Source organism: Urocampus carinirostris, chromosome 5 (genome assembly GCF_059441175.1).
Source record: "Urocampus carinirostris isolate Australia breed hairy pipefish chromosome 5, RoL_Ucar_1.0, whole genome shotgun sequence".
NCBI lineage: Eukaryota > Metazoa > Chordata > Actinopteri > Syngnathiformes > Syngnathidae > Urocampus > Urocampus carinirostris.
In genome coordinates, this window is record NC_142353.1 from 26,109,264 (window position 1) to 26,137,169 (window position 27,906).

Here is a 27,906-nt window from a genome sequence, read left to right on the forward strand (position 1 = left end):
AAAAGTTGTATTGTATTATGGCTACGTATAGTATTTTACCATACCATAGTGCCGATAGTGCAAGAGGAGTAGCTAACCAGATGTGCAAAATGGGCATTCAGGTTAACAAGTCAGGTAAACAGTAACATTAACACTGTAACAGTAACGCTGTAAGTACAATAGTGCAGAGAGCAAATGTGCAAGGAGTGGCAAGCTATAAAGAACTGCCAGTAGTGCAAAAAGGCAGATTAGCAGCCGTTAAGATTTAGGTTAACTATATGTTAGATAGACCATTTAACAGTCTAATGGCCAGGGGGACTAGACTACTGCGGAACCTGGTGGTCCTGCACCGCACACTGCAGTACCTCTTCCCAGAGGCTAGCAGAGTGAACAGTCCATGATGGGGGTGAGAGGGGTCCCCGATAATGTTTTTAGCATGGGATAGGCAGCGCTTCTGGCCAATGTCCTGAATGGAGGGAAGTGTAGTCCCGATTATTTTCTCTGCTGTCCTCGTTACCCTCCTCACACTACCCCAGTCGGTAGCGCTGCAGCCTCCACACCACACAGAGATACAGCTGGTCAGGATACTTTCTATGGTGCCCCTGTAGAATGTGATGAGGGAGGGTGGGGGCAGGTGGGCTCTCCTCATCCTCCGCAGGAAGTAGTAATCATGTCATGGCTATCAGCAGTTAGTCGTTATTTGTGAAGATGACAACCACCGTTTTGGTTTACTAACTGCCATTAATACCTTAACACATCAAAATTGAGTTTTTATTTAACCGTGATGGCCATGAATAAGTTTGGGGGAACTTTTGAAAATATGACTCTCCTCTGGAGTGTTTATCAGTTGGTTTTTGGTTTATGTTTGATTTTCAGTTGAAGAAGGAAAATTCAAACATATATATACAAAAACTATCTGCGCTACAAGGAACACTTGATAAACAAAGTCAAATGTTTCGTAAAGAAACCAAAACACAAAAAAGTGCCATAAAAGAAAACACAGCTCTGTGATTAATACTGTGACAGCCACAAAAATCAGACTGGAAAAAACTAAGTAAAACCCAACTAAGTTCACAAGGAACATCCTAGACCAAACATGAGATGATTGAAAGAAGCTGATTGGAGGACACAAATGACCCGGTTGATCAGTACACGTGTAAGCTAAAGAACCAAGCAGTAAGACAGGACATAAAGAAAGTAACAAAATGACAAATATCACAACAAAAGCTACAGTACATGTGGCTAAATGTGACAGAAATAATTATGATCTGGTATCTGCTGTATCAGATCATTCAGTACTTTTCTCATTTCAAAAAATAACTCTTAAGATAATAAAACAAGAAAAACATGTTATCCTTCAGTATCCTTTAGGCAGTGGGCAGGGGACACCCTGAACTAGTTGCCAGCCAGTCGCAGGGCACACAAGGACAGACAATTTGCTCGCTCATTCACACCTAGGGACAATTTGGACCGGCAGATTAACCTGACATCCATGTTTTTGGAATGTGGGAGGAAACCGGAGTGCCCGGAGGAAACCTACATAAGCATGGGGAGAACATGCAAACTCCACACAGGAGGTTCGATCGCAGAACTGTGCCGCACACGTGCTAACCACTACGCCGCCGTGCTGCCCTTGACCTTATTAATTCTTAACATTTTTATAACTTGACTTTCTACAAATTCTCAAAACTTTCCAATATTGCCATGTGCACGTATTTTCTCTGGGACTTCAGATTCTAGCACAAGAATGTTTGATGGACTTGCAAATACATGATGACCGATGATTAGTTTTAAACAATAGTAATTGTTGCTAATTCATTTATCTGTGAACTAAATCTAGTTTCTGATGCACTTTTGCAAGCACTTTGTTTCCTTCTGATTCAAACGCATACATGCCAACCTTTTGACATTAAAAGGCATATGATTTTATCGTGTGCTCTATATGGAAGTCTGAAACACAATCTGTTTCCAGAATATTAAAAAAAACAACATGGTCTTGTTTCAAACTGGATACTTTTACCAAACAGGAATCTAAAGTGGTTGTTTGAGGGGTTTATACACGCAAAAACACTTTGTCAAGGCAAATTTTTTTTTTTTTTTTCATAGCCCGTCATCTCCCTTCAAGATAAAGCAGTGGTGGACTAAAGTACTAGTCTTATTATACTTTAATTGTTCTATATTTGATTTTTTATTTTAATGTTTGTTATTGCAACATCCGTTGCAGCCTGGTCATCCAGGAAGGGAGATTACCTCATGTGCAGTCCCTTCTCAAGGTTTCTTCATTTTCCTCATGTTAAGGTTTTTGAGTTTTTCCTTGCCCTCGTGTAGGTTTTAGGTCAGGGGATGTTGTAATAATAGTCTGTACAGACGCTCCCTTACTTACGACCATTCGACTTACGAAAAACAGCAGATACGAACATTTTTTTTCGGTAAGTCAAAAAATATCCTGACATTGCTGTAAGTTAGATTTTGTATTGTGTGCACCTTTTTCTGAGAAGAGGACAGTAGTGTAGTTCTTCTTTCCACCAGGTGGCACTGTAAGAGGTCACCCAGCATCCACCTCGACAAAGAAATCAGCCTCCTCTTCCTAGTTCGTGTGTAAACACGCTGTACTGAATCTCCAGCGCACAAAGAACTTTGACATTTTTATTGTTTAATATTTCCTGCATCCATTCAATATGGTTGGTGTAAGTGTAAAGGGGCGAGCCGTTTCTTTTAAAATGAAAGTGGAATAAGAAAGCTCGATGCGGTTGAGAAAATGGTTGGATGGATTTTTTTTCGTCCACTCTCGGAGGAGGACCTCTTTAAGCCCATCTTCCAAAAGTAAGTTAAACGTAACGCTATCTTTATAGCCCATATTATTTAATGAAATGTTTTTTAGTACAAAACGATACAGGTAACTTATAAAAGTCTTAAACATACTTATATAAACCTTAAACATACAAAATATAGCACTGAAACAACTTACGGACAAATTCCACTTTCTTACGATTGTCCGGAACCTATCTAGTTCGTAAGTAGGGCAGCGTCTGAAGTTTGCTATAGTCTGTGGTCTGTGCAGCCCTTTGAGACTCCCTGTGACTTGACTAGTCCTTTGTCAAGATGTTTGTGGTTGAAATGTGAAGAAAAAAACAATAGATTTTTTTTTTTCATTGAAAGTTTTTTTTAAGTCGAACGCATACAACTGTAGTTTTGGTAAGAAAATAAAATTCCCAGTGGTATCTGTAGTTGCTTATTTTTTTACTTATATCGGTTGAAAACAGCAGTCCTTTGTCTATTCTGTGATACTTATCAGTCTGTGGATACATTTGTGCTTGTCAGATGGATCAATGCAACATTTTGTATTTACTTACAGGAATCTGCATGAGTTTTCTTCAAAACCTGCTGATAGCCCACGGAAAGCCCCTGACTGTAATGCTACACACTTTTTGTCAACATCCCCCCGTAGTAAAGCCCCTTTGTTCTTTGAATTATTTTTTTCATCTTTTTTCTTTGATTCTGACCTCATCCTGGTGAAAGGAAAGTGTGTGGTTTGCTAGTTGTAACTCGCATCTGCGTTTTCAGGTGTTGTGCGCATGTGCATGCAGCACTTTGCAAGTGTTTGGCTGGAGAGTGAGCGCTGCTGAGAAGAGTATTAAGTTCCTGTGTAGCGTGTTTTTCTCTTTGATCTGGTTAGCTTTTTACGGTCAGGCTCGACCGCAGCATGTGCACACACACACTTTTCCTCACCTAACTGCAATCAACTCATCTGACCCATATTCTGCCCTTAACTCAACTTCAGGCTTATTTATACGCGAGTACGTGATTGCAGAAGCCTCTGGGTGTTTGTGTTAGGTTAAAAATAAGTGTGTTTTTTTGTTAGGCAACAACAAATACATATTTTTATTGCAAATTCTGTTAATGTCAGTAGATAAACTCCAGTTGGACAAATCTGGTTCTAAGTAGCTGTAACTAAATTTGGATTTTATTTAGAAATTGCTTGGAATAATTTTACCTCCCAGGAGCTCAAAATCAGAATCACCTTTATTGTCATTGTGATGTGGCAATGAAATTAGAATTTCACTCCAGTTGGTCAAATATACAAATATAAAATATACTAAGCAGAAATTTATTAAGTAGTCACCTCCAATATAAAATATTCACAAGTGAAATAAAAACTGTACACAACAACCTTGATATTGCACTTAAAATTGTATTCCAAAACTGCAGTTTAGTGTGTTAGCACTGGAGAAGAAGCAATCCCTCAGTCTGGAGCTCAAAATCAGAATCACCTTTATTGTCATTGTGTTGCTGCAATGAAATTAGAGTTTCACTCCAGTTGGCCAAATATACAAATATAAAATATACTAAGCAGAAATGTATTAAGTAGTCACCTCCAATTTAAATACTCATAACTGAAATAAAAACTGTACATAACAACCTTGATATTGTACTTAAAATTGTATACCAAAACTGTAGTTTAGTGTGTTAGCGCTGGAGAAGAAGCAATCCTTCAGTCTGTTGGTTCGTTCATTGTGAGATCTGAACTGTCGTCCCAATGGTAACCAATGGTAAAGCAGTTGCTGGGGTGTAAAGTCCTCCAGGATGTGTTTAGCTCTGCTTAGGTAGCAAAAGCAGTCAATGTTGTATTCTGCTTATTTCTTTTCATTTTATCCTTAACCTTCCTCTTTACAACTACAACAGTAAAATCAACAAAACGTTCATTTACTGTGATGGAAGGAAAAACAATTAATGCTGCAAATTGCTCCAAACTACCTCAGAGAGAGAAATAAAAGAATTGTTTAAAGTGTCAACAATTTGAATTAAACCTTCTGTATGACTTGCTATTTTTTGTCCTTTCTTTTTTATGGGCAGAGGAGAAAAGAAGCTGTGACAACATCCTGATTTTTTAACACTGTTACTTGAAAAACATAAAGGACATTCTGAGATTTGAGCCATGCCACGTCCAAAACAGGTTCCTATTAACAAAGGTAGCCTGTTTACTAGAGCTGCACTGGATGGTACAGACATCACTTGCAAAAAAAAAAGTCAGCTATCCATCCATCCATCCATTATCCGCACCGCTTATCCTCAGTAGGGTCGCGGGGGTGCTGGAGCCCATCCCAGCTATCTTCGGGCAGTGGGCAGGGGACACCCCGAGCTGGTTGCCAGCCAGTCGCAGGGCACAAGAGACAGACAACTCACTCGCTCATTCACACCTAGGGACAATTTGGACGGGCCAATCAACCTAACATGCATGTTTTTGGAATGTGGGAGGAAACCGTAGTGCCCGGAGGAAACCCACGCAAGCACGGGGAGAACATGCAAACTCCACACAGGAGGTTTAATCTCATGACCTCAGAACTGTGCCGCACACGTGCTACAGTCAGCTATATTTTATTAAATATTCACCTAAGCAAAAATAGATGCTCCACTTGAGATGAACTTTACATACCATCATGGGTACACACAATGCCGGAGTGACTAATCGGGAAGAATTTCAAAGTCGTTTTTAGGCTAACTGGAGGACAAAAATCATTTTAACATGTAACTGTCACTTGCATTATCTAACCTTACTTGTGCATACACTCTCTGGTCAGTTATCTGGCCACATTCAGTGCAACCCTAACATTGTAGCAGCGGAAATGAGTTTTACCATTTGGGGGAATCCCCCCCTCCCAAATGTTAAGTTGGTTTTGCCCATACCGCTCTTTACTGTAGCTGTAAAATTAACGCAGAAAAGCACAAAGGATATGAGTCAGATACGATGGAGGACAGAAAGGTGCTAGTTGAAGCCGAAAAAGCCAGGAAAAGAAACACAATAAAAGAAGGACTGTTATCATTCATTTTACTCATCTTGCACTTTTTGCCTGTCATCAGTATGTCCCAGGGGGTATGTTAGCCTATGTGTTTGCAGAATTTGGCACTTAACTGCCTTTACCTACTTAACAACAAGTGAGAAAAAGCAGGGAAAAATAGGAAAAAGAGGAAAAATGCTAGAAAAAAAAAAGAAAAAATCTTGGGGGGGAAGAAGATGTATCTCTTGGGATAATCTTAGCCTGGTTGTTAGCGAGTTCTGGAGATGACTATTGTAGAGAATGGATCACCATAGTAACTTAGCTGAGCTTAATTTAACCTGCTATCAAATTCAACCAAATAATAAACATATCCCCCGTTAGTCCCTCATCTTGGTTTTGTGCAATTTCCCATGGTCTTTCATTGTCTCATTAATGTGTATTGTCTCCACCGGTGTATTGTTGTTTTCGTCCCTCATGTTGGGCAATCAACTCCCTCTGCCTTGTGTAGATTTTCCAATCTTTTTCTATTTTGTCTTGTTAGTAAATGTAAAAGTTAATGGATTTAAGGTTTTAGTATTTGACAGGTAAACTCTAAAAATAGTCATACACATTATTTGTTAAAAAGTCTGCCCCTGTTCTAATTGATAACATACTTGGATCTGATTTTGTTTAATTAAAAACAAAGATATGTATGTTTTCAGCTCCCAGAGACACCTATCAGTGTATTTCATTTCATTTATTTGCAGGAATTACTATCATTGTGTTGACATTAATTATTTGCAAACGTTTACCGACGTATGCAAACTCATTCTTGGAATACCCTCATATGACTTACTTCCTTGAATAATCTGACACCGTAGGAAATCCCTTACCTCAATTAGTCTGTTCGCAGAATGACTAATTTCCTTCATTATTGAAACACATTCGCATAGTGTCAGCAATTTTGCTTCAGAATATGCTATATTTCCTCAATAAGTTTTCTCTGCTCCAATAAATTTAATATTTACTTGAACGTTTTCACATAGACTATTTATAACCTTATCTTAAACTGGTTTGACTGAAATAGTCATCTTTATTCACCACATCAATTAACCTGTCATTGAGGCTATTATTATTTTCGAATTGGTTGACTGTTAGCTTCTGTGAACTTTCCACATTTCAGATTTTGAATGCTGTCTGAATAATGTCCTCGGCTCAGTTTGTATAATTGCTTGTTATATCATTTTGAAAGTGTAAGAGTGTTTTCCTTAAATAATTTTTTGCAGCCTCCCCATGACTATGGTGTTACTTAGATTTTTTGCATATCGTCTGCATTGCTCTCATGAATAGTTTAGTGTGGATTGGAGTTTCTTTTCTCAAGTAAGGCATCACACCTGTTAGTCACCCTGCATGACTAATACCTACAGACATGATTAAGCTTGTGTATTGTATTGTGAATGGCATTTAGATGGCTACTGAAGCAAAAGGCTGAATCAAGGAGTCGTTTCATTTGAAATATTTATTCACAAACCATGAACAAAAAGTGCCACATTGCATTGCATCTGCAATCTCCAAGAAAGTAACAGCTCATCAAAGTTCATGAAAAATGTATATTGCTACCAAGCTTGGCGCCTATTTAAGAAAAAGTCCAGTTTTTTTCTTTATCCATGTCTTTTTTCCAGATCAGCATCACTCCCATCTGATGAGCGCTGGTCCAGCCTCCGCACTCTCTCGCGTCAGCCTTCCCACGCGCCGCCGACGTTCTCGCTTATCATCGAGTGGGGGCAGTCATCCCTCTCGTAACGCCTCCCCCGAGTCTCTGTCTTGGTGTCACGCCGATGAGCCACCGCCCCCCCTTTTCTGAGTCCCTCTCCCCTTAGGGTCCAATCCACAACATCGTGGCCCAAAACACACCGACTGGAAGGCTGCATTCCCCCCCGAGCAAGTGGAAGGGGACCAGGGGGGAATTTGGATCCGAAAGGTGTCGAGAAGGCGAGTGTCCGTCCTGGCCACGCTAATCCAAAGGCACAAAGGCCCAGGATGCCCTCAAGGGAAGCCTTGACTTTCTTCCTTTATCATCATCATTATCGTTGATGCATCTTCAAGGGATCAGGGGTGAGATTTATTGACTCAGCGTTCCGGGAAGGTGATGGTGGGAACCCAGTCACACATGCCACGGCTCTGCTCGCAAAACAGACTCAGTTTGTCCAGAGCTGGGTCCTTCCATGGATTTGCACTGGGGCTCTAGAATGAAAAAAATGGGAAATCACGTTAACACCAATGCATCTTTAAAATAGCATGGTTTAGTGAGTGACGTCACGAATTGGAGTGTCACTTCTTTACACGAGTTATCAGATTCTTTATTTGACTCAAGAGCTCTTACCGTGACAAGGATGCAGTGGGCGTCCTTGGATTCACCGCCCTCGTCGGCGCCCACCAGGTCGGCGAGGCGCTCAATGTCGGTGACGCGCACCACGTTGATGTCGTTGTCGAAGCAGAACGCTTGAATGAGCGTGAAGTGGATTTGCAGCGCGATGTCACATGCGTGCTCTTGGTCGGTGGCGAGCACGCAAAAAGCAACGCTGTCCGGGTCGCTATTAGAGCAGAAAAGCAAGCGCTCGGTTAGGGAACTGCACGAGGGGGAATTTCGTGTTTCTAAATGATTGCGATGTCAAGGATTCAAATACTCACACATTCATGACTTTGGCCGATTCGTACACGCCGACAGTCAGGTAGTCTTGCTTCTTCGCTGCAATCAGCAGCTCCTCCAGTGCAATGCCTGCACTTTGCACCCTTTTGCCACAAAACACAAGAAACACACATTAGATGCGGTGCTCTTCCACATATCCACCATCCGTGCAGAGAGCTCCCGAGACTCACCTCTCGTTGTGTTCCATTGTGTTTTCTTGTCCGCGGATCTCCTCAAGAGTCATAGTTATAATCCACGCGTGATCGTGATCGCAAAAGGACGAGGAAAAAAAGCAAGTGGAGTTTGAGTATTCCAAATCCGTTTCGCTGGTTTACTTTCCCGGCTTTATTCTGAGCTCCGAGCGAGCGCTTGGAGTATTTATAGCAAACCCGGCGTGGTTTCTCGGCAAGAGGCGGGCCTTTCCGCTCACACTTCGCCCTGATTGGTGGGGACCAGAAGCTAAGCAAAATTCCCCAGTCGCCCCCCCCGCCCTCCTCCACTGGCATTTACTGCTCAAGGTTTGTTGACAAGCCCACGCGGGGAAGGATTACGAACTTTCAAGAAATCACTCCACCTCCTTTTGCCTTTGTCAACAGAACCACGGTGTACAAAAACACGATGAGGTTTTGAACTGAATTCGCCCGACAGCCCACTAAAATCGATCAAAAGTGTCGTGTTGTTCGAAAGCGAGCACTCTTGAGTATTGCAAAACATGTTGACGATTTGGTTGCATCTTGCTTGTGTTTTGCCGCTCTCTTACGCAACAACTGCACGCCACAAAAGCTTCAAAGTCAAGTATTTTGTTATACAGTTTCTTTTTGCTCATCTCCAAGATTTTTTTTGCAAAAGTTCTCGTGACTTTTTACCCCGACACCCGTGATATGATCGAATGTGAGTGACGTTTTGCAACCTTGTGCAGGACTTACCCAACTTGAGGAATCAACTATTAATAGCACGTTTTATAAAAACTCGGTGGAAACCAACAGTCGTCCAGTAAATAAGGCGGCTGGCATGGAAAATAATTGTAGAATCACGTGTGCGACACTGGCCCATTGCCTATTTATTACCTGGCACAAGGTAAAACTACGCCAATGAATCACTCCTACATTCTCCACTCTTTATACCACTTTATCCAGGGATCATGTTGCATTTGGAACGATGAAATAGCAAATAATCCTATGTTATGTACAGTAAAATGTTTTGTCAAGTCATGTTTATCTGTACAGCCCTTAATCACAAAGAGTCTCATAGGGCTGCACAGACCAAAGATTATTGCAAACTACAGCCTCGTATTACACCATCCCCTAATCTAACACCCACATGAGGGCAAGGAAAAACTCAAAATCTCCAACATGAGGAAAATGAAGAAACATTGAGAAGGGACCGCACAGGAGGTAACCCCCCTTCTAGGATGACCAGACTACAATGGATGTTGCAACAACATATATAAAAAAATCTTAACTCGCTTTTCAAAACTTCATCTCATCTCATCTCATTAGCCGTACCGCTTATCCTCATTAGGGTCGCGGGGGGGCAGGTGCCCATCCCAGCCATCTCGGGGCAGTGCACAGATTTAATTTCAGGGGTTGAATAGTTACATATAAAGAGCATCCCCAAGGTGCAAGTGATATATAATATGTTTACGGATCTCCCCATTGCGTTAAATTAAACTTGGCACAAATAGCATTCTTTCTTTAGTTTCAATTTTTTGTACCTAAATTTTCACTTTCCGTTCCTTGGAAAATGTTTAACTTTGCATTGCTGTTTGACCGTTTTGTTCTTATTATGTTTATAGTGATGCAACGTTAGATGAAAATGCGTTTTTAAAAAAGGTAAAACAACACTTAATTGTGGTGTCGTGTAATACACTCCCCTTCCTGCGGTGTCACTGTATACTTATGCGCAGCCTTGTACTTGTGCTAGAGAACTACCGAAGAAGAAGTTGAGTAAACACTCTATGACTGTACCGTCCGTGCCTGTCTCTGAATCCGACTGCAACCCGACTACATACACAACATTAATGTGTAGAGAAGAGACGCTTTGGGGCAGAAACACCCACGCGCCGTTGCTGTAAGATTGCTAATTAACTTGATTAGTGGTCGGTGGCCACGTATGTTTATTCACTGGGGGCTTTTTTTTTATTAGAACTGTGAAGGACAGCATGATTAACATGCAGCCGAGATAAAAGATTATAAAACATCATTATAAAATAAATCATGTAGTTATACAAAACGAAAAAATATGAACAAACGTTTTATCCCGAGTATCAATAACCTTGGCCCGTCCTTTTGCATAAAAATAAATAATGAACGTAAATAGATAAAACTTTAATACATCTTTCTTACCAAACATTTGTTAGGACATGTACAGACTTGATATTTTGTGCGCACTTTAGAGACTCACATCGCCACCTGCCGGTCACCTGTGAAACTCCCTGCACAGAAATTTGTCCGGGCTTGTTGCTTAGTAATGGTGAGTCATCTTGATGACTGTAGATGAGTCACATGCCTCTGCTTCCCCCATCAAAGAGGGTCTGATGTCACGTCTAATACGTTACAAATTGTTTGTCGAGCACGGGAAAGTGCAGCAGCAAAATGCGTGCATGTGAAAAACAGGCTTCGTACACCCTTTCAATGGCCAAATTCAAACACTTTTTAAAGGGACAGTGGGTAATATTTGGTTCCTCTTAGTGGTACAAAACAAACCTCATTCATTTTATAATATAAAAAAAATAAAGCTGTGAATGTTTGGTCGGATCCCTTAACCACTAGGATCATAGGGGCACTATTTCCTGTTGTGTGTCTTGGGCAAGTGCAGCCTGGTGGCACCCATTCCTCTACAGGCAAACAAAAGTTTCCACCTGGTCTCAAACCCGGGACCTTTCGCGAGTTAGGCAAATGTGCTAACCGGTGCACTACAGAAACACTATTGCAGTGAATACTAGGCAAGCCCATCCCAGCAATCATCGGGCAGTGGGCAGGGGACACCCTGAACTGGTTGCCAGCCAATCGCAGGGCACACAGGGACAGACGACTCGCTCGCACATTCACACCTAGGTACAATTTGGACCGGCCAATCCACCTGAAATGCATGTCTTTGGAATGTGGGAGGAAACCGGAGTGCCCGGAGGAAACCCACGCAAGCACGGGGAGAACATACAAACTCCGCACAGGAAGTCCGGTAGCTGGATTTGAACCCACACAGGAGGTTCCCAAGACCTTAGAACTGTGCCGCACACGCGCTAACCAATGCGCTGCCGTGCTGCCCTTCTCCAGTACCATTAAAAGTAAAAACAAATCCAATGTGATTCATGTATTTTGCAGAGACAAAATATCTGCGATTAACATGCAGTTTTTAAACTGGAATGTGCATTTATTAAAACGTGATTTTCTTATGATCTTGAATAAATCACAAATATTTGTTTTTAGGAACAATCTCTCCTAGTGTAGATGTTGGGTGAAAATGACATAAATATGTAACTTACATTTTCAGTTGCAGGAAGTTCTTCCCATTACACTTTACCACTTGGAAACGCTACCCTATTTTATCGCATAGCCCATAATTATAACATAATCCTTGGACAAATAAACATTTCAGAGTGCCCTGTTTGGGTGTAACATGCACCTATCCTCTCAGACGCAACCCGTAGGGAGCTATGACGCTTTATAGGACAATGCTGTAAAACAAAATGCTGCAGATGAATCACAAGGGAAGAAATGACATGACAAAGCAAAGCCGCCAGAAAGCAGTGCCGGCATCATTTTTAAGCATACTTGTTAAGAAACATGGCAACAATTTCAGGCATAAACGCAACATTAAAATTCAAGCGTTTAAAGATTTCAAGCACCCGCAAAAACACTGGACAAAGCAAAGGTGGACAAGTTAAGTGCTTTTCAATTTCTTCACAAATTCAGTAAATGCTCAATCGTTGAAACTTCTCATGTGATGCGGGGCGGATGCAAAGGAATCCCTCCCCCCCAAGTCTTCTCAGAAAATTTCAAGGCTTGCAATTACAGCATCTCATGTAATTTGTGATAAAGATCATGTTACAAAATCGTGAACATTAAAAAAGCAATGACGCCCGTATTGGTACATAAAAGATTTATTACCATATACGTAATGCGTTCTAATGTACAGCGAAAGATACAATCATTTCTACTTATTTACAGTATTCTTCTTGAATCAGTGCCTCCACCCACACATTTAAAATCACATTTGTTGTTCAAATTACCCATGCTTCCTTTATATTCACCATTAGTTACATGGAAATGCACTAAAAAAAAAATGCCTCACCGACTAATCAGCTCATAACATTTTCGAGTTTAGGTTACTGAACATTTTTTATCAACATGATTATAACTTGCAAACACTCAAATGCAATTAGGACAAGTATCATATAAAAAAATGTTTTATATTTCTTGACAATGAGTATCGTACGGAATTTGGCGGTCATCACTGGCTACACAAAAGAATCGAAACCCTTGTTGCAAGGGAAACACTTAAAAGTTGTCTATGTACACGGCCAAATGTCCTGCAATGGCTTTTCATGGTGCAAATGATCCAAATCACGTTAATCAGCAGCCTATTCTATCAAGCGATGAAAGATGAAAGCTAGTTTGTCTCTAACAGAACTAATTTCCCCAATGCTTAAAGCTTAAGGACTTTTGACCAACATGCTTTGATTTGATTCATGTATGGGCACAATATTTTTACCCTTTTATGAAATTATTAGAAAAGTGCAAAAAAAGTAACAGTAGTACAACAGAAGAGTATGGTCAAACCACTTGGCGAGTCTTAGATTTTTATCATTTTAGGAAGTCGTGGTAAGTTAAATAATTTAGTTGCCAATGCAAATATGCACACTGAGTCAGTTTGGCTGTGTCAAAATACATTTGGCATGATAAATCAAAAATAATTTAAATGGCTTCTTATATTCTAAATACTTGTCACTGTGTTTAATCTTTTATACATTTTCTAATCATTTCATCCAAAAATGTAAATCATTATTTTCCCCGTAAAATCTACACACTATACCCAGTATAAGAGCATTATATTTTTTGGGGTCCAAATTTACTCTAATTGAAAGGTGCTTTAGATCTGTTACCAGCCTTATACTGTAATCTGATTGTTAACGATGTAGCGAAGTTTTTTTTTTACAATGACAAGACAATTGTAGTTCTGCATACCAGAAGACTGTATAATTCTAATTTTAAAGTGACAGAGTAAACTGTTGTCATTTATAACTGTTAAAAAAAAACGGGTAAAAAAAATGTTTTAAAATACGATTATTACCCTGCCGAGCAGTGAGTGTTGCTTTCAAGTGCCATGGCGTCGCCACCATTGTATTGGGTTGCTGGCTGACTTGGTGTTGAAATCAGAGCATGGGATATGTTTCATTTAGTATATTATTGTGTTTATTTTTACAGTAAAAAAAGTCCAGCTATTAGTTTACATTTATTTAATTTCTTCTTGATTGGAAACACATAAAGGGCACCATTTTTACCCCCCACGCAATTATGTACACGCCTTATGAATTCACTTGAATTTTTTATTTTAAAAACTCAATTTCTTCTGTATTTTGGAGGCATGTTTTCTGTCCCTTTTAAAAGTTCATATTTACGGAACGTTTTTTCCGGTCCTAAAAACATTCATAAGAAGAAATATTCCCACTAAACAAGTTATTTTAATCAAGAGAAGAAACCTAGACACAGGTAGGTTTTTTTCTGTGCTTAGGAAAAAAAAATGTAGTTTAAGTGTTCTTGTTAAGGATTCGCTAAATGTGGACAAACTATACAAAAAATAAATACTCTTTGGACGTACTGCATTATGTCACGGCACTACATCTCATCTGAATGGTGCTGCTGTAATATAACAGGTGGGGGGTTCCGGTCTATCCAGTTCCCCTTTGACTTTGTGACCTCATATGCCACTGCGCTCACCATGACAGAATCCAATGAGCCTTCTTGTAAGGCCCCGGGCAGACTGCCCACCCCTGGCGCCATTTCTGCCACCTGCGGGCTTGCCGGGAAGTCCGCCGAGGAGTTGCCATTGATGGCCATCTCTGAGTCGGGCTGGTCCACGTGCTGGTAGTCGGGGGTATGGTTCTTCTTACCGCTCGCGAAGATAGCGTCAACGTTCTCCAGCTCAGCTTGGGGCAGCAGATGTAAGTCCGCCTCGTACTCTTCCTGTTCCAGGGATGCGGCCATGTCGGTGCTTTCAGATGGCACTGACCGCAATGTTCGGGAAATGACTGAGCGTAAAAAGACAAAAACAACATCAGGTCGGTTAAATTTCCTGTATAGCAGTAAAGGTAAGAGTAAGACACGGAATATATGTGTGGGGGAAGACACAAGTTTGCTGTAACTTTGCGGACGAATAAAACTAGCATGGATAAACCTCTAATAATGGAAACGGTGCATATCAAAAGGGGAGCGCTAACTACCATATTGGGAGTAATTTCACGAGTCTGTTTATTTGTAAACGGAAATAACATAGCGAAACGAATGGATTACAAGAAGCCATGTCAAACGTAGCATAACTGTTTAAGGTGGATTCCTATTTATCTGTTGGCATGATCGTGTGTTTTGGAGAGAATATTTTACTTAGTTGTATTCTAAAGATTGTCCTTGATGTACAAAGCTATTATTGCAAATATTCAAAGAAGTTGAAGACGGCCCAGGGGACGCACTGGTTATTCCGGCTTTATAGTTTTCAGGTATCATGTTTCACACTTATCATGATGTTTTTCTGATGAGGATATTTTGAAATGCTCATCATATCTTGCATCCAAATAGTTTAAGCTTTCCAATGACATGTGGTATGACCAATTTCAGTGGCTGGTGACATCGTACGGACACGAATTTGTTTATCAAAAGTCAGACGGCCCGATTCGTTAAAAGGTTAAGGTACCTTATATCATTAAAACTCTTTCTGTGTACAGTGTTTTTTTTTTGTAAATATCTCATGTTTCAGGTTGGGCACATGCGTCTTATAGTGAGGTGCGGCTTATGTATGTGCAAATTGGTTTTTCCTTTTAAAATGTACTGGGTGCGGCCTATAATCAGGTGCGGCTTATAGTCTGAATTTTATGGTATGACAAATAGACTGCAAACATTGGTGCTCACTTCAACAAGAAAGGCAAAAAAATTAACAGATTGTGACAGTAGACTACCAAATTTTTGTGTTTTGAAAGTTGTCAATTTACTCTACTTTCTTTTTTGGGTGGTAACCATTTCCCTTTAAAATGAAATGAAATGATCTGCATTTTATATAGCGCTTTTCAAGTCAATGACTTCTCAAAGCGCTTTACAATGTGCTCCACATTTCCTAATAGCGGCCTTGCAGCCATGTAAGGCGCTAACCTGCTTATTGGGGGTAGTAGGGGTTCAGTGTCTTACCCTAGGACACTTCGACATGTAACACGGAGGAGCCGGGATTCGAACTGGGATCCCTTGATCCCAAGAGAAGCGCTCTACCTCCTGAGCTACTGATTAATTTATTGTATACATTTTTAAAGCAATTCAGGATGGGACAATCTTTACCCATTCTTCAATCGTTTTTTCATTTAGACTTTGATCAGGAGCTTGAAACCAGTGCTTCTTGATTATTTCTGTTGCACCCCCCTTGGAAGACTGGATCCTTTAAGATCTTATTTTGTGCAATGAAATCAAAACATTTCTTGTGGAAAATCTGACTTGGTCCAACATCACGCAGCTTGTAGTTCTGGCGCCCCCCCAGTTAAGTGAGTTTTGGACCCCTGATCTGGACAAACTGAGAATGTGTGTAGTTCAACAATTCTCAACATTTTCTTGTGATGTAATCAAAAGCTTTATATTTTAAATGGAAATTTGCATGACTGAAAGGTTAAGACTTTGTTCTTTACCTGGTTTTACCCTTAGTTATCAATAAGACTCTTGATTAGTTCAATACTTTGGTTACTCATCAGCCTTAAAGGTGGGGTGCGTGGTTTAAGGTGTGCTTAAAAATTCAAATATTTTCTCTATTAATTATGTGTTAACAATGCCAGACTGAGTTCAGATAGCCTTTATTCGTGCCTATCTGCTTTTCTGTCTAAGTGAATTGTTTCAAAGGCCTAGTCCCTAAGACCCAGCTCGCGAGCCAGAGAAATGCAATGTAATAATAAAACACAACACCAAGCGCGTGGGATCAGGTCTGTATGGCAGGAAACGCATGTGCTAACTGAGGGGAGCTGTTGCAGGCGGTTCCGAGTGGTCTTTAGTGGTAGCGTTAGGCAACTCTCGTAACTCCGATTTTCTCTCGTAAGTCTGGCAAGATTTTTGTTTGAAAGACATATTGTATCTTTAATTTCCCTCGTATGTGTTTTGTTTATTCTCCTGTGCTTAATTTATGTGAAAAACAAGGCGTGTAAAATTGGAGAATGCTTACTGGAAGACGGAAGGTAGAGTTCCTTCTGCTCCGTGTGGCTGCGGAACGGGTTTACCGTCGGGAAGACGATAAGACAAAAGGAGAGCAAAAAAACCTGCAGAGTGGAAAGCATGCTGCATTAAAAACAAGTAAAGTTGAAATTTTTAGCAAAATAAAGACTTGTACTCACCATGACACAGGTACTGGTTGTGCTGGCTTTCAAGGTAGACATCTTTACCACAGCCTGCAGCTTCTTTAGCTGTTCAATTAGAGACCTTTGACATGGACAGCAAAATATTCTTGTTATTCTATCAAAATTCATGGAAAACCCCAGTCAAATGTTCTTACATGTTTTGTTTCTGGAGCATATGGACTTTCTTTTGGAGCTCCACATTGTGAGCGGTGCAGACAGCAACCCTGAGGGGAGCAGACGGATCGGTTTCTTTCACTTAATAATGATCAAGTCGCTAATTAGCACAGACCCCCTTAAAAAGCTCCTGATAGTTTTTAATTAGTGGGACGTGATTTGCATATTAATGCATGAACGATGCCAGGGATTCTAGAATGTGGAGCTTTAACATTTGAATGGTAACAAAAGGGCCAGCCGGCAGTAGAATTATTAACAAGAGATGGTGGGGGGTCTGGGGGTACTTTCAGACACTTTCTTCTCATTGCGAAGTATGAACACAGAAAGAATTTTATCTCACCGGCTTTCCAAGCCGTCCACGTACACTTTTTTTTTCTTGCGACTCTCTTGAGCTGACTGCTTGTTGCGGATCTTCCTTCGAACCTTTTTAAGGGTCCTTTCCTCAGCCTGGGGGCAAAACCGCAGCAAAATCAATAGTCAGAACACACAATTCATGAAGTTAAGTTACTTACAATTGCTCATAAACCATGGCCCCGCCAGTCCTAGTTTACAGTCTTTCAACAACGGTTTAGTATGTTAATGGTGAATAAATTCGGTTGCCTCATACGATTATTTAAGTCTTAAATATTTCTTATAATAATCCTTCATGATATTTCTATTCTTTGTCAAAATGTTAAATGACTCAGCCTGAAAAGTTTTAGTCCAACTTCTGTCACAATTGTTATATATTTTCTCTTATTTGTTCTCTTATCAACCTCATCCTGTTTTTATAAGGTAACGGTTTAATCAACTAAACGTCAGCAATTTGGTCTCAATTTTTAAGTAGGCATATTTTTTTTCTTGTTGAATTTCAGTCAAAGTCTCAACATCTTAGTCATTTAACACTTTTAGATCATTTGTCAGCAGACAATATTGATATAATCTTAAATTGGTTAGCGGCAGATTTTATGACACTATTTAATCTTAAGGACAGTTTTGTTTTCATTCTGAATCTAAATTGTCCAAAGGTTTTGGACCAGGCGTTATTGAATGAATTCACTTGGTTGATCAACAGACAAAGTCAAGTCAAGTCATGTTTATTTGTATAGCCCTTAATCACAAAGAGTCTAAAGGGCTGCAAAAAAATACAAAAAAATCAAATACATGTAAATCCTAATTTCTGTTTGCTAAACAAGGTATTTGTGTAATGTATTTTTTGGCCACGTAAAATTTTGTGTTGGCGAAAACATTAAATTTTCTTATGAAGATAAGATATTTCATAAATATCAAAATTAGCCACACAGCGCTGAACCAGGCCTCTCAGAGGCCAGACACACGAGCGGAGCCAGCGTGGGTTGGGACGCCAAACCTGCCCCCTCCCATCGGGATAACAGAGCTTGTCTGTCAGGGACAGGCCATGGAACACCTAAACACAGCCAGCGCAGAAGGGGGAACCACGGCCAGGCCGGCCAAAAGGAGGCAACAAGCGTGCAGCCCACCTGAAGAACGCCCAGGGCACCGAACAAAGGAGAGGCAGCAGCGGGAAGGCAAAAAAGACACCCACTAACTGGGGGTGCGCCAACGCATTGAGGCCTAAAGGACCGCCCACCATGAGGAGCAAGGACCACTGAGGACTGTGGGTCATCGGCCTGGAGCCAAAAAGGCCTAAGCGCCTACGGACCAGACTCACCACATCCGGATGAAGGCGCCACCACCCAGGGAGACCTGGAGATTAACGGGAAACTATCCGAACAAAACACACCAGCCTGCAAGCAGGCAAACCCCGGGAAAAATCAGAAACAGGGTCGGAACCGGCCGTAGCCACAATGCTAGGCCAGCCAAGATTAGATGCGGTAGCCCCGAAGCTAACGGGAAGCTAACTGAACAAAATCACCAGGCATGCAAGCATGCAAAACTGATGTAACAATCAGAAACAGAGTAAGACTTGGTCAGAGCAACAACACGGGGCAGGTCCGGATTAGATGCAGTAGCCCGATGCTAACGGGAAACGAGCTGAACAATCCGGCCTGCAAGGAAGCAAACCAGGGAATAACCGGAAACAACCCCGGCATTAGCCATAGTGACGACGTGGGGCCAGACAAAATTAGACCCCTTAACTCCCGAAGTTATACAAAACAACCGTGACACGCAGCAAAAAAACGAATGGAAGGACACAACCGCCAACCCAAATGGAGGCGAAGGCAAGCCAGAAGGCAATCCACAACAGCGACAGGTAAAAAAAAAAAAACGCAGCCTTTTAGGAGGGCGGAAAAACACGCAGCTACGACAAAAACAGTCACAAGGCTAACAGCAGTCGGGATAGCAAAAATGTAAATTCCTTCAAGCGGAATATAGCAGTATGCACCTGCCAAGTGAGAAGATGAAAAGGTGGCGTACCTGTGATGATACTGGAATTTATATATAGCCATTTCTGATGACACAGGAATGATGTAGTGACTAAATTTGATATGCATTTCTCGAACTGCGCATGCGCAAAGGAAACTGTCAGTGCTACTAGCACTGATTCTGGCGGTCGGTAGGGACAAATTACAACTCATATTTTCAGTTGCAGGAAGTTCTTCCCATTACAATGTACCACTGAGAAACACTTCCTTCTTTTTTCATGGCCCATAATGAATGTCCATAATCGATGCTTAATCCTTGCACAAAAACACATTTCATATTTAGGCGTAGCATGCACCTGTCTTATTTGCCGCGACGACACTTCATAGGACAATGCCGTACTAACTAAACACAGCTACAGTTAATAACAAGGGAAGAAGAAATGCAATGGCAAATCCTTATCCAAATCAATCATATTTTGGGGGTAGAGATACAAATATGAGAGACACTTGAGTAATGTATTATTGTGCTCTTTCAGCAAAAAAACAAATAAAGTCTGGCAACTGTCCAAGAATTAAGTGTTTTTCAAACCAATAAAACTTGATGCCTTTCATACAGAGTAGTGGTTTGTCTACCGAACATGAGTGACTCGCATGTCCATGAAATGTGTGATAGCACTTACACACTTGTGTGAGTGATTTGAGAGGTTACCTTGGTGAGAGGCATATATGTGGGAATTGTTGCTCCCTCTTTTGCCAAAAGTCGCTTCTCTTCCTCAGACAGTACAATCTCTTTGAACTGGAACTGCGAAAATAATTTAAAAAATAAATAAAATACAAACCCCCTAAAAATGTGTCAAACCTTGTCTTTCATTTTGGGAATGCTCTGCATTATTTGGGCATGGAGGACGCACCTCTTCTGTGTTGTCCTGTTGTGCTGAGTTTGATTCCTCGATAGCCAGAGTGCACGGCAACTCACTGGTGTAGTCGCAGGCAAAGTCATCCTCCATTTCCTCACTCACCAGATTATCTGTGTCATTTCATTGAATTGGGTCATTTACATTTTGAGTAAGGATGCACCAAATCTTCTGTATTTTCAAAAGAAAAATATGAAAGTCATTAGTGTAGAAATGAGGATGTCATGATCACGTCAAATGTGAGTCAATCCTCGCAAAGCTTACTTTCAACCAGGTGAAGTGTGTGCACGACAGGACTGCTAATATTTCATTTTTGTAAATGCGAAATTAGATGAAAGGGAGCACTATCAATCAAAGAGCTTTGCCAAGCTTATATGAACAAAACATGTTCTCTAAAGTTTGCTTCTCTCTGCTCTCACATTTTTGTTAGCTGCTAGCAGGGTTTTGGCTAACGTTTACATGCTAACAATACAGAGCTAACTTTTTCGGATATTTTCACATTTATTTTTCATTTTCAGGCATGTTACAACAAACATCACATTAAAAAGTTTTTAAAAATGCACTTGAAATGGAAAAAAAGGAGGAAACATTCAAGCCATTCCCCGAAATAACTTTGGGTGCTTTTCTATTAATCATTTCAACTCATTAGCATGTCTTACACTGACTTACAACGTGAGCACTTTTACTTTGTAAAACATGTACTTAGTTTCACATTTAGTTCGTCCTCCAAGTTGACGCCCAACTATGCAAGTTTAATTTCTTACTCTCATTATTACAAATACTAAAAATAGCAACTAAACAAGTGTGAATCTATTGTTGCATTACTTTGCACCTACTTCCGCGACATTATAATCATCAGCTGCCGCTCTCTTCCAAAAATAATTTTCTGGACTATAGGGCACACATAAAAACCCCAAATTTGCCAGATATTTGAATGTGTGCCTTAAAACCCGGTGCCCCTTATATACACCGCTAAATTTGGTGATTAAGATTAAAATAGATTTTGAATTTTTATGCTTGCTTTAATACAGTACATTGTATGATATGCTACCATATTCTATTTATTTATATCTTTCTTTACTACTTTCTGTTTTCTCCATTCTCTAACATTTGTTTCTGGCAGGGTGAGTAAAAAATAGTGTGATGTGATAAAATCTAATACTGTTTTAAATGTCCTCTGTAACAATAGCAGTCAAGTGGTTAAGATTCGGCGATCAAACTGCTGCGATTCGGGTTCGACTCCCGTTGCATACAGTGTTTGGCGATTTTGGTCAGTGACAGAGTTGAAACTGATCAATCCTTGCTCTGATGTTTACCACAAAAAATACAATTTACTGTAGTTTCAATGCCATGCGCCTTATAGTCCAATGCTCCTTATGTATGAAAAAATATATGCCAAAAGACTATTTTGGGGATAAATGGGGGTGGTGCCTTATAATCCAGTGTCCCTTAAAGTGTGGAAAATAATGTACATAAAAAAAGGGAAAATAAACTGCTTAGTGCAGCAGTTACAAGCTATTTACTTTTTCATCATATCCAACTACTTTAATTAAAGAAAAATGAACTTGTTTGCATTTTAGATCTCTCAATAGTTCAACTTATTCTGGATCATTTTGTTGTCCAACAGGATTACTTTAAACACGTAAATGCCTTTTTGTTTTATTCTGATTTAACAATAGAAGGACTTCATATTGGCATATAGTAATATACCAGTCAGTTATCGATCCTTTTATATTGTGCCATTTTTAACAAGTCAGCGCAAAATAAATGTTCATAAATTGATTGTTTGCGATTGATTTTGTATTTTTGGTCAAGTGTTTCACATTTTTGGTTTTCCATTTCGGCCCCAGATTTTCACTTCGGAGTATCCCTGATTTTGAGGAATATAAATAATAAAGCAATCCGAAAATAAATACAGTCCGGTACTCAATGAACAGTTTGCATTTGTCTGGATTGTAAGAAATGTTGACAGCTACCCAGATCAATGAAGACATCTTTGTCCGGCTTCTCTGCCCACACGCTCTGCAGGGTATCCAGGTCTTCACATCCGCTCCTGACCAAAGAATAGCTGTGGTCCGCCTGGACTCGCAAGGCCTCGGGGGTCTCCTCCGCAACCATGGAAGATTCAGACCACACTGGGCTGGACTTGGAGTGGCCAGGACTGAGCAAAACATCGACGTCGCCGCCCTCGGGGCTCGGGGATACATTCCTGCCACGTCCGCCGCTGCTGCTAGAGTCAGAGATGCCACTGTCGCTGCCCAAAGGCGAGTGGGAAGGACAGAGGGGCTCTATGTTGTCCTCTTCCTGCAACAAGCTCAGCACCTCCGCAGGAAAAGACTGCCAAATATCAAAATTGTAAACTGAGATGTGTCATGTAAATAACTCATATTTTTTACACAAAATGATACTGCCCCCACTCTCTTGTACACAAAGTGATGGAAAAATTCAACTGTCGGTATACACAATAGTTATCAGACACAACTGCAAAAGATGACGTCACAGTCGGCCTGATAGCAAATTGTAAACCAAATAATTGGTAATTTGGGACCATGCTATAATATTGAGTCAGCTGACACTAGATGTTAGAAAGCATTTATGTTCCTCATTATATTATATAGTGATTTTCAAAGATTTTGATGATAATGTGTCTCCAAATCCAAAAGTGCGTACAGCATCGGAAAGCTCGCCGTTAGCCAGGGGCAAGGCTTCGGACGAGGGTCAGCAAGCCACGGCTCAGGACCCGAATGCGGTTCTTTAGCACTGTCGAATGGCTCCCTGGCACATTTCCAATTTTTTTACGAATTGGAAAATATCTTTTTTCTTTTAATATGTTTTTTGCAGGAGGACAATCATGAAACAAACACTCTTAACATTTTCCAATGCTGCAATAATGTGTAGAATAAATATTACATGTCAACTACTTCCACAATATCTCCCCTGCTTGCTTACCCCTTCTCTCCCGTGTAGCCGAGGCCAAGTGTAAGGGGCAGTGCCATAATGTATTGCAATATCTTGCTACACCCCAGATTTCCACACAGAAGTTACAACAAACAGGTAAGAACACAATACTTTCATAGGCACTTTTTCAGTAACAAAGTAGCTGCTTTTATTAAGTGATTTCTGTCAGTACATTGTCATTTTGATAGCAAGCTAATATGGCTCATATAGATATATGTAGCAGATGTTGCATTCATTTTGAGGCGTATAAAAGGCTTTTATTTTTTTGCAGCTCCAGACAAGTATTTATTATTTTTTGTTTTTTTTTAGTCCAATGCGGCTCTAAAATTATTTTGGGTTGCCGACCCCTGGTTTAGGATGTGAGCCACACTATTTTGATTGTCTATGCTTCTCAACTTTATTGGCTAATAATTATGTTGTTACGTTATGTAGTTTTCCCTCCATGCATCAGCATTTTTATATTTATTTTAATTCATTAAAGCAAATTTATAAAAATTTGTGATATATATTTTTCTTAACCAACTCGTTATTTATTCCAATCTCCCAAACAAAACTATTTAACTTGTTAGGAGGAGCACAAAAATCTCAAACGGTCTATGACAGATTCTTAAATGTTATTCATGCATGCTTATATTTACGAAATGTGTAGTATAATTATTTATACAGTCATCTCATAACAGGATTTAGATGCTGACAGTGATGCATAGATTAACACCGCCTTCAGCAACACTTGCAAGACACTGGCTGCCTTAAAGAGAAAGTGTGTATTTGACAACTAGATGTCTATTGCAACTGAAAATGAGTGCTAAAATGCACAAGGAAAAATACAAACTAAGAAGACTCAAAGTGACCAAACGACACTAGTTTTCCTCAATTTTTTTGGCCAGCCTTTGGCAGGGTTCTTGGTTGTTTGGCGTAGACATAGCAGTACGATGGTAAACTATCATGTCAGCTCCCTCTAAGTGAGGCTCATGATATGTAAATAAATGCAAATGTATCTACCGACGATGTTGAAAAAAATGAACGTTTATATGATAGTTCATGCAATCTTGCCTTTTATTGAAATCAATATATTTTTTTAATGGGTGAAGATGTTTTTCCAACTGTTCCTTCAAAATTATAAAACATGATGGGATTGGGCTGATGAGTGGGTGGAAGCAGGTGTGTGTTTAGCTCACCTTCACTATCCTGAACTATTTCTTTTGCTGGTTTGAAAACAATTTATGAGGGCCAAATTAACAATTTAATGCAAACTTTGATGTAGAAGTGGATATTTTGTGCTCTGCAGTTATTACAAAATGTATAATCAGGTGGCTAATGGCAACAAAGTAGATACAATACATTTCAAGCATAAAAACATTGTAGTTGAATGACTTTATATGTGACATTTTTTCTGTATGAAATGTAACATTCTGGTTTGATGTTTTCCTTTTGCTGTTCGAGCAGTAAAGGGTGATTTGGGAGGAAAAAAAACTTACATCTTGTTCGGAATGCCACGAGTCCATGAGCGTACTGACATAAGCAAAGAGCTGATCTTCGGAAGATCCATTCAAACCGTCATCAAACTGCAGCCCGAGAAGATCCTCTTCATCCATGGTTGGTTGCTGCTCTGTGACTGACATCTGTGATGGGACAAATTCCCAGGGTCATCAAAAGTTAATCAAAAAAAGTAAACTACACAAAAGACAACCAGAAAGACTTGTCCCAGAGATGGGACTTTGATAAAAGAATGTCGTAGATTGAGTTTTAACGAAACCGTAGAAGTACAAGTTTCCAAATGTTGCCTTCGGGTTGCATCACTCTGAATCTTGTGTGCCCCGCCCCTCACTCGTTATTCACGTGATGCACTTGCAATATAAACACATACGCGACGTTCGTCCAAGCATGCAATGAAGTTGTAACATAACGTCAGAGATCCTTCAACATTGGCGTCACGTTGTAATTGAGGGATTGTACTAAAAAGGCGAAGTGTCTACAGCGCAAGCATAACAAATCCACTCTTGTATTTTGCTCATTAAACGTCATATTGAAATATATTGTTTTCTGTTATTAGTGTCAATAAATTTGTTCAAACCAAAAAAATAATATTGTGAATGTGCTTGATTGCTGTTGAGATTGTCAAGATTGTTTTCTGTTATTAGTGTCAATAAATTTGTTCAAACCAAAAAAAATCTCAGACGTCCATGTGATGGATACATGAGTAAATCAGATCCAAGTGATTTTGTGCCTGTTTGATAGGTAGCATTACAGAAGGGAAATATCCGAAGAACAAATGAACTTATTTTGATATAATGTACCTTTGAGCTGTTGGGGATAATTAGCATTAGCTTAACTAGCATGGAACAATATTGACCATTTAATGTTGTACACACAAACGCAATAAACTGTTAAAGGCAATTTTATGTGACAGATATAACATATCTTACCACAGAAGGCAAAATCCTACTCGAACAACTATCTGGGTTTCGCAGTCTTTTGTGTATTTACTCTTCAGCTTGAGAGCAACCGTCCCTGACAGTCAACAGCGTTTCCTGTTTCCGTACAAGGCGCAGCAGCACCTTCCAACGAGACAAAAATTGCGTCATCGTGTGGATGCGGAAGTTCCTTCTAACTCCGAGCTTTCGCAAAGCATTTTGGGTAAGAACGCCTTGCGTGAATCACAGGCTTTTCACTTGGAATTTATTAAACAGGGGAGAAAAAAAATCATAAATTAATTTCATTAACTCAACATTAATTGAATATTAAGGTACTGATGTTGTACTACAATTATAGGACGACTTAAATATCAAGAATCGTTTTAGGGGTGTGTAATTATAAAAAAAAAAACTTGCTGTGAGTATTTTAAAACATTCTAAAATAAAGATGTTTTTTTCCTTAAATAATATGACTACACTAATCTAAATGCATTTAGATCAACACTCCCTCTCTTTGGCAAGGGCGCTGGTTTGGTCTGTGCATTGGTGGGGAACAAATAATTCATTTTCTGTCACCTATTAAACAGCAGTGGCATCATATGAGCAGTCACCTTGACATGTATTTAAATACAGAGATGAACCATCATCAGCCTATATTCGTGAACAAAAGTAGATTGCAGAACAACTAGCCTTCATTACTAAATCATCATTTGACTTCACCTGTGACCCTGTCCCTTTGCTATTTAGTTCTGGATGTGGGAATTGTGGTGTTGGCTCTGTCGCCTGACAAAAAATAGGACATGAATGGCAGAAGACTACAAAATAAAAATGTATGCCAATCTTTAATATGCCGGCAGCATTCACGCAGGTTTTTCAGTGAGCAACAAAGGGACAGCAAACACTTGCAAAAGCATTGTAGTCAAGTCAAGTCAAGTCAAATTTATTTATATAGCCCTTAATCACAAAAATGTCTCAAAGGACTGCACAGGATTACAGTTACAAAATTACACAATGACCTGATCTTAAACCAGCATGCGGGCAAGGAAAACTCAAAAACCTCAGTGTGAGGAGAAAAGAGATGCGGGGTTTGTGTCGGAGAAAAGAGAAACCTTGAGAAAGGACCTCACATGTGGTAATCCCCCTTCCAGGATTGACCAGGGTGAATTACAATTAGCATTACTGTACACATAATAGTAAACATAATGTAAGATGTTGAAAATGTCCGGAAAGTGCATGACATCAACGACGCCCCCGGCCTGCAAACCAGTCCAGAAAGTCTATGACGGCCACGACGCTGTAGTGATAACATAGTTATGTCAGCAATAGAAATAGAAGTCGTTGTGTAAAAAAAAACACAAGAGATGTCAATTCCAAAACCACTGTAATGATAATGTTCCTAACTGAAATATCGGGGCGCAAAAGTGATGGGCAATCGTTACAGAAATTCTGCCTCGGTTGCCCTTTCTGACAGTAAAGGGCGGCATTAGCTCAGGAGGTAGAGCGATCGTTTTAGGATTAAGGGATCCCAGTTCGAATCCCGGCTTGTCCGTGTTACATGCCGAAGTGTCCTTGGGTAAGACACTGAAACCCCAATACCCCCAATAAGCAGGTCAGCGCCTTACATGGCTGCACAGATCACGGCCGCTATTGGGAAATGTGAAGCACAATGTAAAGCGCTTTGGGAAGTCATTGACTTGAAAAGCGCTATATAAATGCAGATCATTTCATTTCATTTCATTTCTTAAGACATATTGCAGTATACTAGCATATGTCATATGAAGACATATGTTGTGGCTGCAGATAATTCAATATCCGGCACATTGGATTGCTGTTCCAGCATACAAGGACCGGCTTCCAGCATCCGAGGCTACAGCTGTTGCTATTCACATCTTAATGGGAATTACATGCCGAGACTCATAGCAGATGCTAGTTCCTTAGCTTGGCCAGGCTTTAGGGCTAGCTTGGCCTTTTGGCCGTACCTCTTGCCATGATCTTTGATTTTTGCATTTCGGAGATGGCTCTGTCCACTCCACGCATCGGCCCGGTATTGCAGTACCTCCGGGAACGGTGCATTCGCAATGATCGCAGCAAGGCTTTAGGGCTAGGACCTTAGCTTGGCC

At 40.2% G+C, this 27,906-nt stretch overlaps 2 protein-coding genes and 1 pseudogene across 2 annotated transcripts; 1 reads left to right on the top strand and 2 right to left on the bottom strand.

The window, feature by feature from the left end:
• Nucleotides 1-7,236: 7,236 nt before the first annotated feature.
• gadd45ga (growth arrest and DNA-damage-inducible, gamma a) lies at nt 7,237-8,790 on the bottom strand. Its single transcript, XM_088336320.1, has 4 exons — nt 8,616-8,790; nt 8,427-8,528; nt 8,119-8,329; nt 7,237-7,979 (listed from the first exon to the last, which is right to left on the bottom strand). Exons 1-4 carry the CDS (start codon nt 8,666-8,668, stop codon nt 7,866-7,868), a joined length of 480 nt encoding a protein of 159 aa, XP_088192446.1. The 5' UTR covers nt 8,669-8,790; the 3' UTR covers nt 7,237-7,865.
• Nucleotides 8,791-12,510: 3,720 nt separating this feature from the next.
• On the bottom strand, nt 12,511-25,956 carry creb3l3l (cAMP responsive element binding protein 3-like 3 like). Its single transcript, XM_088336321.1, has 10 exons — nt 25,799-25,956; nt 24,851-24,996; nt 22,391-22,751; nt 20,412-20,527; nt 20,210-20,302; nt 17,517-17,623; nt 17,158-17,226; nt 17,000-17,084; nt 16,831-16,924; nt 12,511-14,674 (listed from the first exon to the last, which is right to left on the bottom strand). The coding sequence occupies exons 2-10, from the start codon at nt 24,992-24,994 to the stop codon at nt 14,262-14,264; spliced, it is 1,482 nt and encodes a 493-aa protein (XP_088192447.1). The 5' UTR covers nt 24,995-24,996; nt 25,799-25,956; the 3' UTR covers nt 12,511-14,261.
• Nucleotides 25,957-27,742: 1,786 nt separating this feature from the next.
• On the top strand, nt 27,743-27,864 carry LOC148365877 (U2 spliceosomal RNA; annotated as a pseudogene).
• The last annotated feature ends 42 nt before the right edge of the window (nt 27,865-27,906 follow it).